The sequence below is a fragment of the Orcinus orca genome, chromosome 12, assembly GCF_937001465.1.
Source record: "Orcinus orca chromosome 12, mOrcOrc1.1, whole genome shotgun sequence".
Lineage (NCBI taxonomy): Eukaryota > Metazoa > Chordata > Mammalia > Artiodactyla > Delphinidae > Orcinus > Orcinus orca.
The window spans coordinates 47,589,479-47,603,966 of record NC_064570.1 but is presented as its reverse complement, the minus strand read 5'-3'; the positions used below and the strand labels follow the sequence as shown (position 1 = coordinate 47,603,966).

General features: G+C 36.1%; 1 protein-coding gene across 3 annotated transcripts in view; it reads right to left on the bottom strand.

Annotated features, from left to right (window-relative positions):
• The window catches only part of REV3L (REV3 like, DNA directed polymerase zeta catalytic subunit), a 186,111-nt gene that overhangs the window by 82,648 nt on the left and 88,975 nt on the right, over positions 1 to 14,488 (bottom strand). For all 3 annotated transcript variants that reach the window (XM_033418641.2, XM_049695490.1, XM_049695491.1), the window contains exon 11: positions 12,132 to 12,369. In XM_033418641.2, the coding sequence (XP_033274532.2) occupies positions 12,132 to 12,369 (238 nt within the window). The remainder of the gene's footprint in view (positions 1 to 12,131; positions 12,370 to 14,488) is intronic.

Below are 14,488 nucleotides of genomic sequence, written 5' to 3'. Positions count from 1 at the left end.
CTATAATAGTAAAACTGAATAAACAGGATCTGAAAATAACTTAAAAAAGAAAAGCAGATTTACTTTGCTTTGGTATCATGCCCTACCAAAAGTTATTGTAAGTAGACTGTATAATCCATTTCATGTGAGCTAGAAGACACCATCATTCCTGTATTCATAGCTCCACAATATCCTGGATTATCATATCTAATTATGTTCTTCCTTATAGTCTCCCCCTCAGCTTATCATTAGATATACACATAACAGCTTGGGTGAGAACCTGGTAATTTCTAAAAAGGTGGCATCCTAGCATATTTTAAGAAGTCTATAAATACACAATCACTACATTATTAATTGGAAAAAATAAACAAAAAGATAGGCAAGGGGGTATTCAGGTCAGGGCTGAAAGAGCAAATAAAAGGGATCAGAGACAGGATAGGAAGCAGTACAGGTTTTGAGTCAATCCCAGCAGTGGCTATAAAGTAGGGCTGCTGAGGAATGCACATGGACTGTGAAACCCAGATGGATACTCTCCTTAAGTTTCATGTCATATTGATTTAAATTTTTCACTAGATCCTAGCTTGATACTTTCCCTTCTATCTGGATGGGCAAACTTACTTTCTATCCATACCTAACTTTTTCTTTCACTTGTCTTGAAAATTTGAAAATATTGCTTTATTATACATGGAACAGTTTTTCCATTAAGCCTTCCCCAAATCACAAGTTGTCCTAAAATCACTCTTAAGAGATGAAAGAGTTATTAGAGGTCATCTAGTCTAGCTTTCTAAGCAATGCAAAAATCTTATTTTTAACAGACCCTACAATCTCCACTTTTATATTCTCAGTATAAAGGGCTTGCTGTCTCACAGGGTAATCTTTTCTGTTATTAATGGCTCTAATTGTTAGTAATTTTCTTCCTATATTACACAAAAATCTTTCATTCCTGCCTTTGTGCTATGTAGCCATATGTAGCAAGGTCTATGCCATGTTCCACATGATAACCTTTAAAATATTTGAAGGCATTATCATTTGTTCCATAGTTCCTCTTTAATTAGACCAAACATTATCTATTCTTTCTCCTGTTCTTTAAAAGTGACAGTGTTAACAAATCCTTCTAGTTTTCTTCCTCTTCTTTCCCTTTCCTTTCCTTTTTCAGTATTCTTAAAATATGGTACTCAGGAGGAATATAATATTCAATATACAAGTATCAATAGAATTAAATGACTCCTCTTCTAGACAATATAGTTCTATTATTCAATCTCTCTTTAATATACATTTATAAAATGTTCAGGATTGTTTTTCCAAGGTTAACCTGGGGTTGGTTTTCACAGAATTGGTCCAGTCAATGAACACACAAGCATTAATTAATCATGGGATAAACCAGGCCTATTATTTTAAACATGTTGGCACCACTGGGAACAAGGAGATGGTGATTTTATAAAAATGTTACATATTTGAATGTGTATCTACTTAATATGGGCATGGAAGTATAAATAGCTAAACCAGGTATAATCTAAGAAACTATAGAAGAAATGCTAATAATAGGTTGAAGGTAAAAATCAAATGAACAATATCAAAACAAAACAATGAAAGAACAATGAAGAAAAAAAACAAATGGAAGTAAGAAAATGCATCATGAAATGCCACATGATCAAATAAAAATATCAAACAGTCAACAAATTTAGCTAAAATATAGAAGAAGCAATCCTATTTATTATAGCAAGATTTAAATACATCAATAAATACTATAATTATTTTACTAACAAAATCCAAAATCTGTCAGAATAATAAATGTTACCCCAGGTACAGCTGGTAGACAATAATCAAATTCACTGTTTTGGCAACCATACAACACTACAGATTTATTGTGCTCTTAATAAAGTAAAACTTATGACCTTCCCACAGAAATTGTTAAGCCCAGAATGAATCGTAGGTCTATCTAGTCTATATTTGTGAAGCTGACTGACTGAACATAAAACCTATGACTCTACACTTTATTAGGCATCATCTTTTTAGTTTCAAGATATTTTCGAATCTATATTTTGTCATTCAATGAATTACCAATCTCCAATGTTTCTGACAATCTGAATTCAATCTAGCATGAAACTTGGCACACAGCAGCATTTAAGTGGTTTTTGAATGCAAAATCATGCAAGTTCTCTGTGAACCTACCTAATCAGTCACTATTACCACGTATACTCCTTATCCACAAGGATGCTATGTAAGACTTTGTTAAATATCTGGCTGAAATTAAGATTCAATATGATTATTACATTTCTCTAAGTAACCATATTTAAAATGGATATAAAGGCAGTAGAGCACGACTTGAACTCATGAAGGGTCTTGATATTCTCTGCTTCTCTAAGTGCCCACAAAGTGTTTAATAATCGTAAGTATCACCCCTATTATAGGGGAGCAGAACTAGAAGCAAGCAGACCAGTTAAAAAGTGATTTCATAGTATTCCAGATAAATAATAATGAAGGCTTAAACTAGATAGGCTTAACAACTAATAGAGGTGTAAAGGAGAGCAAATTAAATATGACACTGAAGTTACAAACTTCCAGAAGTTGAAGGCAAAGTGGTGTCATTACAGAAATAAGAACCAGAGACACAAGAATAAAGCCATTTTATACCACTGTCTATTATCATTTAGGATTGCTTATGCTCCAAAAGATGTTGTTGTGGTTGAGGAATTTCTGAACAGGATATTTCATAAAAAGATTTATAAAGTTTATACAGAAAAAAATTGACAAAAATATTTATAGAATAGCTACAAGAAATTGTATGCCTTTCAACCCCCCCCCTTTTTTTTTAAACAGATTAGGAAATATCAGCAAAAGGAATTTTTATGACACTGTTGAGGGTCAAATCTATCAGGAAGTAGAACATTGATTCTGTCTGGCTCAGGTAAAATTAGGTCTTCAAAGGTCAAGGAGCTGAGTCGTTGACCGATTTAACACTGTGACAGCAAAGGGAACTCAGTATGTGAAACTAGGAAGGAAGTATGAAATAATATTTCACAGGTTTGGAATTTCCTACTCACAGAATAAAAATGGAATTCTTTGTAGGAGCATACTGTGAAAATATAGAAGAGAGGGTTCTGATATAAACTCAGATAACAGGAGATGGTATCAGAAAAGTTATTTTTTTATATTAGGTAATGTTGAGAAACTAGAGCTACATTACATATATACTTATAATACTATATATGTATATATGTAATACATATGTGTGTAAACATGATATATAGGTTAATCTCATTCATCTTTCAAAAACAGACTTTAGAAGTTTTAGTACTGCCTACAGAAGTTTGAAGTAGAGGCACACTCAGTGTTTTAAGCTCAGAGGCCCAATTTTTTTCCACACACAGAGCATACAGCTCAGGGGCAGACTCAAATCAATCAAGCTCACAAGAAACTGATTTAGAAAAACACACTGCCAAGGAGAGTGGCCAAGATGGCAGAGTAGAAGGACACTAAGCTCACCGCCTCTCACGAGCATACCAAAATCATAACTAACTGCAGAAAAATCATTGATGAAAAAGACAGGAACGCACCAGAAAAGATCTTCTACAACTAAAGACATAAAGAAGGAACCACAGTGAGTTGCGTATGAGGGGCAGACTTGCAGTATAATCAAGTCCCATACCGCTTGGGTGGGGGACCCACAAACTGGAGAATAATTATATTAGAGAGGTTTGAGCCCCATGTCAGCTCCCCCAGCCTAGGGGTCTGGCATTGGAAACAGGAGCCACCAGAGCATTTGGTTTTGAAGGCCAGCAGGGCTTGATTGCAGAGACTCTGCAGGATTGGGGGAAACAGAGACTTCGGTCTTAAACAGTGCACACAAAATCTCACACACACTGGGACCAAGAGCAAAAACAGTAATTTGATAGGAGCCTGGGCCAGACCTACCTGCTGGTCTGGGAGGGTCTCCTGGGGAAGCAGGGGGTAGCTGTGTCTCACCCTGGTACACAGGCACTGGTGGCAGACATATCGGGGAGCATTCATCTGTGTGAACTCTCCTGGAGGTTGACATCTTGGCACCAAGACCTAGGCCCACCAATAGCCTTTAGGTTCCAGTGCTGGGACGCCTCAGGCTGAACAACAAACTGGGTGGGGACATAGCCCCATCCATCAGCAGACAGGCTGCATAAGGACTTCCTGAGCCCACAGCCACCTCTAGATGAGCCGCTAAACACAGCCCTGCCCACCAGAGGGTCAAGACCGAGCTCCAACCACCAGTGGGCAGGCACTGGCCCCTCCCAACAGGAAGCCTGTACAAGCCTCCAGACCAGCCTCACACACCGGGAGGCAGACACCAGAAGCAAGAAAACTTCAAGCAAGACCAAGTCTGCAAATGCAGACTAGACACTACCCTGGGACCACCTGGACCTGGGCCCTTGAGTGATGAGAGGGGAGTGCACTGCTGGGATGCATACAACATCTCCTACAATGGGCCACTTCTCCAAGGTTGAGAAACGTAACTAACCTACCACATACATAAAAATACAAATAGCAATTTAGACAAAATGAGAAGACAGAGCAATATGTTTCACATGAAGGAAAAAGATAAAACCCCAGAAGAAGAACTAAGTGACGTGGAGATAGGCAGTCTACCTGAGGAAGAGTTCAGAGTAATGATCATAAAGATGATCAAAAAACTCAGGAGAAGAATGGATGCAGATAATGAGAAATTAGAAGTTTTTAAAAAAGAATTAGAAAATATAAAGAGCAATCAAACAGAATTGAAGAATATAATAACTGAAAAAAAAAAACACAAGAAGGAATCAACAGTGGACTAAATGAGGAAGAAAAATGGATCACTGAACTGGAAGACAAAGTACTGGAAATCACTGCTGCTGAACAGAAAAAAGAAAAAAAAAAAAAGACATGAGGACAGTTTAAGAGACCTCTAAGACAACATCAAGAGTGCTAATTTTTGCATTATAGGGGTCCAGAAGGAGAAGACAGAGAGCAAGAGCATGAGAGAATATTTGAAGAGAACAGGATTAACCCAAGGAGGAACACACTGAGACACACAGTAATCAAACTGACAAAAATTAAAGATAAAATATTAAAAACAACAAGGGAAAAGCAACAAATAACATACAAGGGTACTCCCATAAGGCTATCAGCTGATTTTTCAGCAGAAACTCTGCAGGCCAGAAGGAAGTGGCACAATATACTTAAAAGTGATGAAAGAGAAAAACCTACACCCAAGAATACTCTACCCAGCAAAGTTCTTTGATTTGACGGAGAAATCAAAAGCTTTATAGACAAACAAAAGCCAGAAGAATTCAGCACCACCAAACCAACTTTACAACAAATGCTAAAGGAACTTCTCTAGGCAGAAAAGGCTACAACTGGAAAAAAGAAAATGACAAATGGAAAAGCTCACTGGTAAAAGCAAACATACAACAAAGATAGGAAATCATCCACACACAAAGCTAGTAAGGAGGTTAAAAGACAAAAGTAGTAAAATCAGTTGTATCCACAATAAGCAGTTAAGGTATACATAAAACAATTACATGTAAAATATAATATCAAAAATAGTAATCATGACAGGAGGAGAGTACAAATACAGAGTGTATCTAAAATGCATTTGAAATTAAGAGATCAGCAACTCAAAATAAGCATGTATGTATACAGACTGCTATACAAAAACCTCATGGTAACCACAAAACAAAAAAACTATAATATACACACAAAAAAGAAAAAAGAATCCAAACGTAACACTAAAGACAGTCATCAAATCACAAGAGAACAAAAGAAAGGGGAAAAAAAGACCTACAAAAACAAATCCAAAACAATTAACAAAATGGCAATAAGAACATATATATCAGTGAATACCTTAAATGAAAGCGGACTAAATGCTCTAACCAAAAGACACAGACTGGCTGAATGGATACAAAAACAGGACCTGTATATATGATGCCTACAGGAGACTCACTTCAGATCCAGAGACACATACAGACTGAAAGTGAGGGTATGGAAAGAGGTATTCCACACAAATGGAAATCAAAGGAAAGCCAGAGTCGCAATACTTACATCAGACAAAATAGACTTTAAAATAAAGATGTTATAAGAGACAAAGAAGGACACTACATAATGATCAAAGGATCAATCCAAGAAGATACAACAATTACAAATATATATGCACCCAACATAGGAGCACCTCAAAATATAAAGCAAATGTTAACAGGCATAAAAGGAGAAATTGACAGGAACAGAATAATAGTGGGGGACTTTAACACCTCACTTTCATCAATGGACAGATCATCCAGACAGAAAACCAGTAAGGAAACACAGGCCTTAAATGACATACTAGACCAGATGCACTTAACTGATATATATAGGGCACTCCATCCAAAAGCAACAGAACACACATTCTTCTCAAGTGCACATAGAACATTTTCAAGGATATATCACATAATGGACCACAAAGCAAGCCTTGGTAAATCTGAGAAAACTGAAATCATATCCAGCATCTTTCCCAACCACAACACTATGAGGTTAGAAATCAACTACAAGAAAAAAACTGCAAAAACCACAAACATACAGAGGCTAAAAAATATGCTACTAAACAACTAATGAATCACTGAATAAGTCAAAGAGGAAATCTAAAAATATCTAAAGTCAAATGCAAATACTACGATCCAAAACTTATGGGATGCAGCAAAAGCAGTTCTAAGATAGAAGTTTATAACGATAACCATACAAGCTTACCCCAGGAAACAAGAAAAATCTCAAATAAACAACCTAATCTTACACCTAAATTAAGTAGAGAAAGAAGAACAAACAAAACACAAAGTTAGTAGAGGGAAAGAAATCATAAGGATCAGAGCAGAAATAAAGGAAATAGAGACTAAAAAAACAATAGAAAAGATCAATGAAACTAAGAAGCTGGTTCTTTGAAAAGATAAACAAAATCGATAAACCTTCAGCCAGATTCATCAAGAGAAAAAGGGAGAGGGCCCAAATCAATAAAATCAGAAATGAAAAAGGAGAAGATACAACTGACACCACAGAAATACAAAGGATCATAAGAGACTACTACAAGAAACTACTCGCCAATAAAATGGACAACTTAAAAGAAATGGAAAGACTTCCCTGGTGGTCCAGTGGCTGGGACTCCACACTCCCAACACAGGGGGCCCAGGTTCAATCCCTGGTCATGGAACTAGATCCCACATGCCGCAACTAGGACCTGACGCAGCTAAATAAATAAATAAATATTTTTTTAAAAAAAGAAATGGAAATAGAAAATATGAGCAGACCAATTACCAGTATTGAAATTGAGTCAGTAATTTAAAAACTCTCAAGAAACAAAAGTCCAGGACCAGATGGCTTCACTGGTGAATTCTACCTAATATTTAGAGAAGAGTGAACACCCACCCTTCTGAAACTACTCCAAAAAACTGCAGAGGAAGGAATGCTTTCACACTCATTCTATGAGGCCACCATCACCCTGATACAAAAACCAGACAAAGATATCACATAAAAAGAAAACTATAGGCCAATATTACTGATGAACATAGGTGCAAAAATCCTCAATAAAATACTTGCAAGCTGACTCCAACAATACATTAAATACCATACACCATGATCAAGTGGGATTTACCCCAGGGATGCAAGGATTTTTCAATATACGCAAATCAATCAATGTAATACACCACATTAACCAACTGAAGAATAAAAATCATGATCATGATCAAAAAATATGATCATCTCTATAGATGCAGAAAAAGCTTCTGATAAAATTCAACATCCATTTATGATAAAAACTCTCCAGAAAGTTGGCATAGACGGAACACACCTCAACAAAATAAAGGCCATATATAACAAACCCATACCTAACATCATACTAAATGGTTAAAAGCTGAAAGCATTTCCTCTAAGATCAGGAACAAGACAAGGATACTCACTCTTGCCACTTTTATTCAACATAGTTTTGGAAGTCCCAGCACAGCAATCAGAGAAGAAAAAGAAAAAAAGGGATTCAAATTGGAAAAGAAGTAAAACTGTCACTGTTTGCAGATGACACGATGCTATACATAGAAAATCCAAAAGACGCCACCAAAAAACTACTAGAGCTCAACAATGAATTTGGTAAAGTTGCAGGATACAAAATTAACACCAGAAATCTGTTGCATTTCTATACGCTTACAATGAAAGATCAGATAGAGAGGACTTGCCTGGGGGCACAGTGGTTAAGAATCCGCCTGACAATGCAAGGGACACGGGTTTGATCCCTGGTCTGGGAAGATCCCACATGCTGCAGAGCAACTAAGCCCATGCACCACAACTACTGAGCTTGTGCTCTGGAGCCCGTGAGCCACAACTACTGAAGCCCGCATGCCTACAGTCTGCGCTGCACAACAAGAGAAGCCACCGCGATAAGAAGTCTGCGCACTGCAACAAAGAGTAGCCCCCGCTTGCCACAACTAGAGAAAGCCCACTCACAGCAACAAAGACCCAAAAATAAATTAATTAATTAAATAAATTTATATATTTTTAAAAAAAGATCAGAAAGAGAAATTAAAGAAACAACCCCATTTACCAGCACAGCAAAAAGAATAAAATACCTAGGAATAAACCTACCTAAGGAGGCAAAAGACCTGTACTCCAAAAAATATGATGCTGATGAAAGAAACTGAAGATGACACAAACAGCTGGAAAAATACACTGTGTTCTTGGATTGACAGAATCAATGTTGTTAAAAATGACCATACTACCCAAAACAATCTACAGATTCAATACAATCCCTACCAAATTACCAATAACATTTTTCACAGAACTGGAACAAAAAACTTTAAAATTTGTACGGAAACACAAAGGACCCCAAATAGCCAAACAATCTTGAGACGGAAGAACAGAGCTGGAGGAATCAGGCTCCCTTACTTCAGAGTATACTACAAAACTACAGTAATCAAAACAGTATGGTACTGGCACAAAAACACACACACAGATCAATGGTACTGGACAGAAAGTCCAGAAATACACTCATGCACTTAAGGTCAATTAATCTACAACACAGGAGGCAAGAATATACAACAGAAGACTTCCCTGGTGGCGCAGTGGTTGAGAGTCCGCCGGCTGATGCAAGGGACACAGGTTCGTGCCCCGGTCTGGGAAGAACCCACATGCCGTGGAGCAGCTGGGCCCATGAGCCATGGCCGCTGAGCCTGCGTGTCTGGAGCCTGTGCTCCACAACGGGAGAGGCCACAACAGTGAGAGGTCCGCGTACCGCAAAAAAAAAAAAAAAAAAAAAAGAATATACAACAGAAAAAAAGGCAGTCTCTTCAACAAGTGGTGCTGGGAAAACTGGACAGCTACATGCAAAAGAATGAAATTAGAACATTCTCTACACCATTTACAAAAATAAACTCAAAATGGATCAAAGACCTGAATGTGAGACTGAATACTATAAAACTCCTAGAAGAAAACATAGCACAGTGTTTGACATAAATTGCAGCAAAATTTTTTTGGATCCATCTCCTAGAGTAATAGAAATAAAAACAAAAATAAACAAATGGGACCTAACTAAACTTAAAAGCTTTTGCACAGCAAAGGAAACCACAAACAAAATGAAAAGACAACCTACGGAATGGGAGAAAATATCTGCAAATGATGCGACCAACAAGGGCTTAATTTCCAAAATACAAACAGCTCATGCAGCTTAATATAAAAAAAAACAACAACAGGGCTTCCCTGGTGGTGCAGTGGGTTAAGCATCTGCCGGCCAATGCAGGGGACACAGGTTCAAGCCCTGGTCCAGGAATATCCCATGTGCCAATGAGTAACTAAGCCCATGTCACAACTACTGAGCCTGCATTCTAGAGCCCGCGAGCCACAACTACTGAAGCCTGCGCGTCTAGAGCCCGTGCTCTGCAACAAGAAAAGCCACCACAACGAGACGCCTACGCAACACAACAGTAGCCCTCACTCACCGCAACTAGAAAAAGCCTACACGCAGCAACGAGGACCCAATGCAGCCATAAATAAAAAATTTAAAATAAAATAAAAGGAATAAACGTTTTAAAAGAAATTTTAAAAACCAAACAATCCAATCAAACAATCGGCAGAAGACCTAAACAGACATTTCTCCAAAGAAGACATACAGATGGCCAACAGGCACATGAAAAGATGCTAAATATCACTAATTGTTGGAGAAATCCAAATCGAAACTACAATAAGGTATCACTTCACAGCAGTCAGAACTTCCATCATTAAAAAGTCTACAAATAATAAATGCTGCAGAGGGTGTGGAGAAAAAGGAACCCTCCTACACTGTTGGTGGGAATGTAGATTGGTGCAGCCACTATGGAGAACAGTATGGAGGTGGTTTAAGATACTAAAAATAGAGCTACCATATGATTCTGCAATCCCAATCCTGGACATATATCTGGAGAAAACTCTAGTTCAAAAAGATACATGCACCCCAATGTTCAGAGCAGCACTATTCAGAATAGCCAAGACATGGAAGCCACCTAAGTGTCAATCGACAGATGAATGGGGAAAGAAGATGTGGGATAAATAAATATATATACACACACACACACACACACACACACACACACACACATGTATACATATATATGAATATTACTCAGCCATAAAAAAGAATGAAATAATGCCATCTGCAGCAGCATGGATGGACTAAGTCAGAGAAAGACAAATATCATATAATGTCACTTATATGTGGAATCTAAAATATGATACAAATGGGGACTTCCCTGGTGGTCCAGTGGGTAAGACGCCACACTCCAAATGCAGGGGGCCCAGGTTTGATCCCTGGTCAGGGAGCTAGATCCCACATGCCATAACTAAGAAGTCTGCATGCCATAACTAAGACCCTGTATGCTGCAACTAAAGATCCTGCATGTCACAACGAAGATCCTGCGTGCCGCAACTAAGACCCAGCACAGCCAAAATAAATAAATAAATTTTAAAAATATGATACGAATGAATTTATTTACAAAACAGAAAGACTCACAGACATAGAAAACAAACTTATGGTTACCAAACGGGACAGTGGAGGGGAGGGGAGATTAGGAATTTGGGATTAACATATACGTACTACTTTATGTAAAACAGATAAATAATAAGGGCCTACTGTATAGCACAGGGAACTATATTCAATATCTTATAATAATCTATAATGGAAAAGAATCTGAAAAAGAATATATATATATAAAAAACTGAATCACTCTGCTATACATCTGAAACTAACACAACATTGTAAATTAACTATACTTAAAAAAAAAGGTTAAAATGTAAAAAGGAAAGAAAAAAAGAAAACCACACTGCCATCTTACTCATTTTCTTTGAGAAATGGAACAGAATATCAGTTACTGCTTCTGACATTCATTCATTCATTAATATTTAACTCCTTCGATCTAATCAGACCTAGAAGCCATTCCTTGTCTTCAAGCTGACTCTATATTTGTTGCTCCGACCCATAAGAGTTTAACTCTCAAAGGGCATTCTTTTTTCCTCAAGTTCTGAGATAAGGAGGCACTTCTATTTTGCCCCATTTATGACCCATATATTACTATTGTATATATAGACAGATGATTTCTAAGTTAGGTTTATGAGGAGAGCACAAATTGGAGCAAGGTAATCAAAAGACACAAACTTTGTTATAAGACAAATAAGTACTAGGGATATAATGTACAACACGGCGACTATAGTTACCACTGCTGTATGATACATATGTACGTATGTATATATATGCTGTATGTATGATATATATGAAAGTTCTCATTACAAGGAGACAAAAAATTTCCCCCATTTCTTTTTATTGTAATTATATGAGATGATGGATGTTAACTAAACCTGTTGTAATTATTTCATAATATATGCAAATCAAACCATTATGCTGTACATCGAAAATTCATACAGTGGTGTATATCAATTATATCTTGTTAATAATAGAAAAAAATAAAGTTAGGTTTAATCTTTTTAAATGTACCAAAATTTTATTTTGCTTGGAATATAAAGTTTACACACTATTTAAAAGAGATTTCAAAGAAGTCAATTTAGTTTATTAGGTATTTTTTATTATGAATAATAGTAAGAAATAATTTCTGATTAAAGAACAATGATAATGACCAAAGGTAAAGCAACTGAAATAACTAAAAAGTTACCTCTTTTTGGCACAATGTTCTTCAATATTGCTGTCCCATCTCTGAGACATTACTAAACTAAGCTCCATTTCTTCTTTTTCAATCTGTGGTTCATTTTCTTCATCATCACTATTTTGAGGATTTTTACTGTTTCCAAACGAACGACATGATGATGGCATCCTATTTCTTCCCCCCTGATATCCGTCATTTTCCAAACCAGCAAGAAGATGTACCAGAGCCTCATCAGGACTACTGTCCACTATAAAACAAGTGAAGCATCACCAACAAACAACTTAAATTTTCTAAATAATTCAATAATTCAGATCAATTATATATAAAACAACAAGAACCACAGATGCTGGCACATGCTGAAAGGATACAGCTGGTACAAAGATTTATGTATTGATGTAATTCTTCCATTAAAGTGTAATATTTGGACCACCTGCATTACACATGATTTTGTGTCCTTAAAAAGAAAATTCCCAGACACCATCTCACACCTACTGAATTAGAATTTCTGATGTAGGGCCCAGGAATTTGCACGTTAACAAGTTGCTCAATCTCTTACTGCACAAGCAAGGTTGAGGAGCACTAAACCAAATATAATCACAAGTGATCAAACTAAATATAAAATATATAATAAATATATGAATTAATGCTAAGGAAGTGCCTTAAAAATGATAATGTGAACACCTTATCCCTCTCTTAAGCTGTATTTAGCTCACAGGACAGTCAAACAAAACCTGTAGTTGCAAAACACGAGAGAGCTTTAAAAGTGATTAATAACATTACTTAAAAACCTTGAAGACCACCACTGAAATATCACCATCATATGCACTAGGGTTGCTAAAATCAAAAACAGATAATAACAAGTGTTGACAAGGATGTGAAGAAATTGGAGCCCTCATACACTGCTGGTCGAATTGTACAGTGGTGCAGTTGCTTTGGGGGAAAAAAGTTTGGCAGTTCCTCAAAATGCTAAACACAGAGTTACCAGAGGACCCAGTAATTCCATTCCTAGGTATGTATCCAAGAGAAGTGAAAACATATGTCCACACAAAAACCTATACGTGAATAATCATAGCAGCATTACCGCAATGGCCAAAAAAGTGGAAACAACCCAAATATCCATCAACTGAAAGATGGAAAAATGAAATATGGTATATATCCATATGATGCAACATTATTCAATAGTAAAAAGGAATGCAATACTGACATATACCTCAACATGAATGAATCTTGAAAACATTATGCTAAGTGAAAGAATACAGAAACAAAAGGTTATATAATTCTGTTTATATGAAATGCCGAAAATAGGTAAATCCAGCAAAAGAGAAAATAGATTAGAGGTTGCCAGAGGCTGAGAGGAATGAAAAATGGGAAGTGACTACAAATGGGTATTGCATTTCTTTTTAAGGTGATAAAAATGTCCTGGAAAAAAAAAAAAAAGTCCTGGAATTACATAGTGGAAATGGTTGCATAAATACCTGAAATGCTAAAAACCACTGAACTGTACATGTTAGAAGGTGAGTTTTACAATATGTGAATTATATCCCAATAAAAGCTATTATTTTTAAAAAAAAGATCATAAAGATGGAGGTTTGTTCTAATCTAGTACACAACCTTTTTCTCTATAAAATGAGATAATATATTCCCCATTTACTAAACTATTAAGTTTCAGGTTTTCTTTGTTGACATTAAACAAACTGGTTCAATCATGCTACTGGTTCAATCATGCTACCAACTGTAAGGCTACCAACTGTAAGGCAAAATTGAAGATATTTGCTTATAAGAGCCATTTTGGCAAAAATCCATTTCTTAATCTAGAATTGCAGTTAATTTTTCCTGCCTCATACTTTAAAAATGGTTAACATTGGCAAATGATTTATAGATATTTGACTCTCAGATCTCTAACACTGAGATTACATTTTTTGTAACCTTATGCAAGGTGGAATTATATCAGCTGGTGATACATTATATTTGCCTAATATAATGAAATAAGGATATGTCTCTCTTTTTCAATTTCTTTTTTTGTTTTTTATAACTAAAATATAATTTAGGTATATATATATCTATTTACTCAGAGAAATAAAACATTTTAGATTATAAACTTCAAATTAGTTTTTAAATGTGGTCTTTGGATCATTTCTTTCTACGTATTTCATGTCATTCATTTAAAAAAGAAAAAAGCTACCTACCTCCATAGAAAATGTTCTTGAAATATGACTATGTACAATAATTTTGGTACTGTCCCTAGTCATTCAATTAATCTTCCACTCAAATGAAAATGTAAATAACAGAGAGAAGACACTGTAGAGAGGTAGGATAACATTTGATGCTATACCTCATTTGATACAGTAAGAATGGAAAAACGGAAA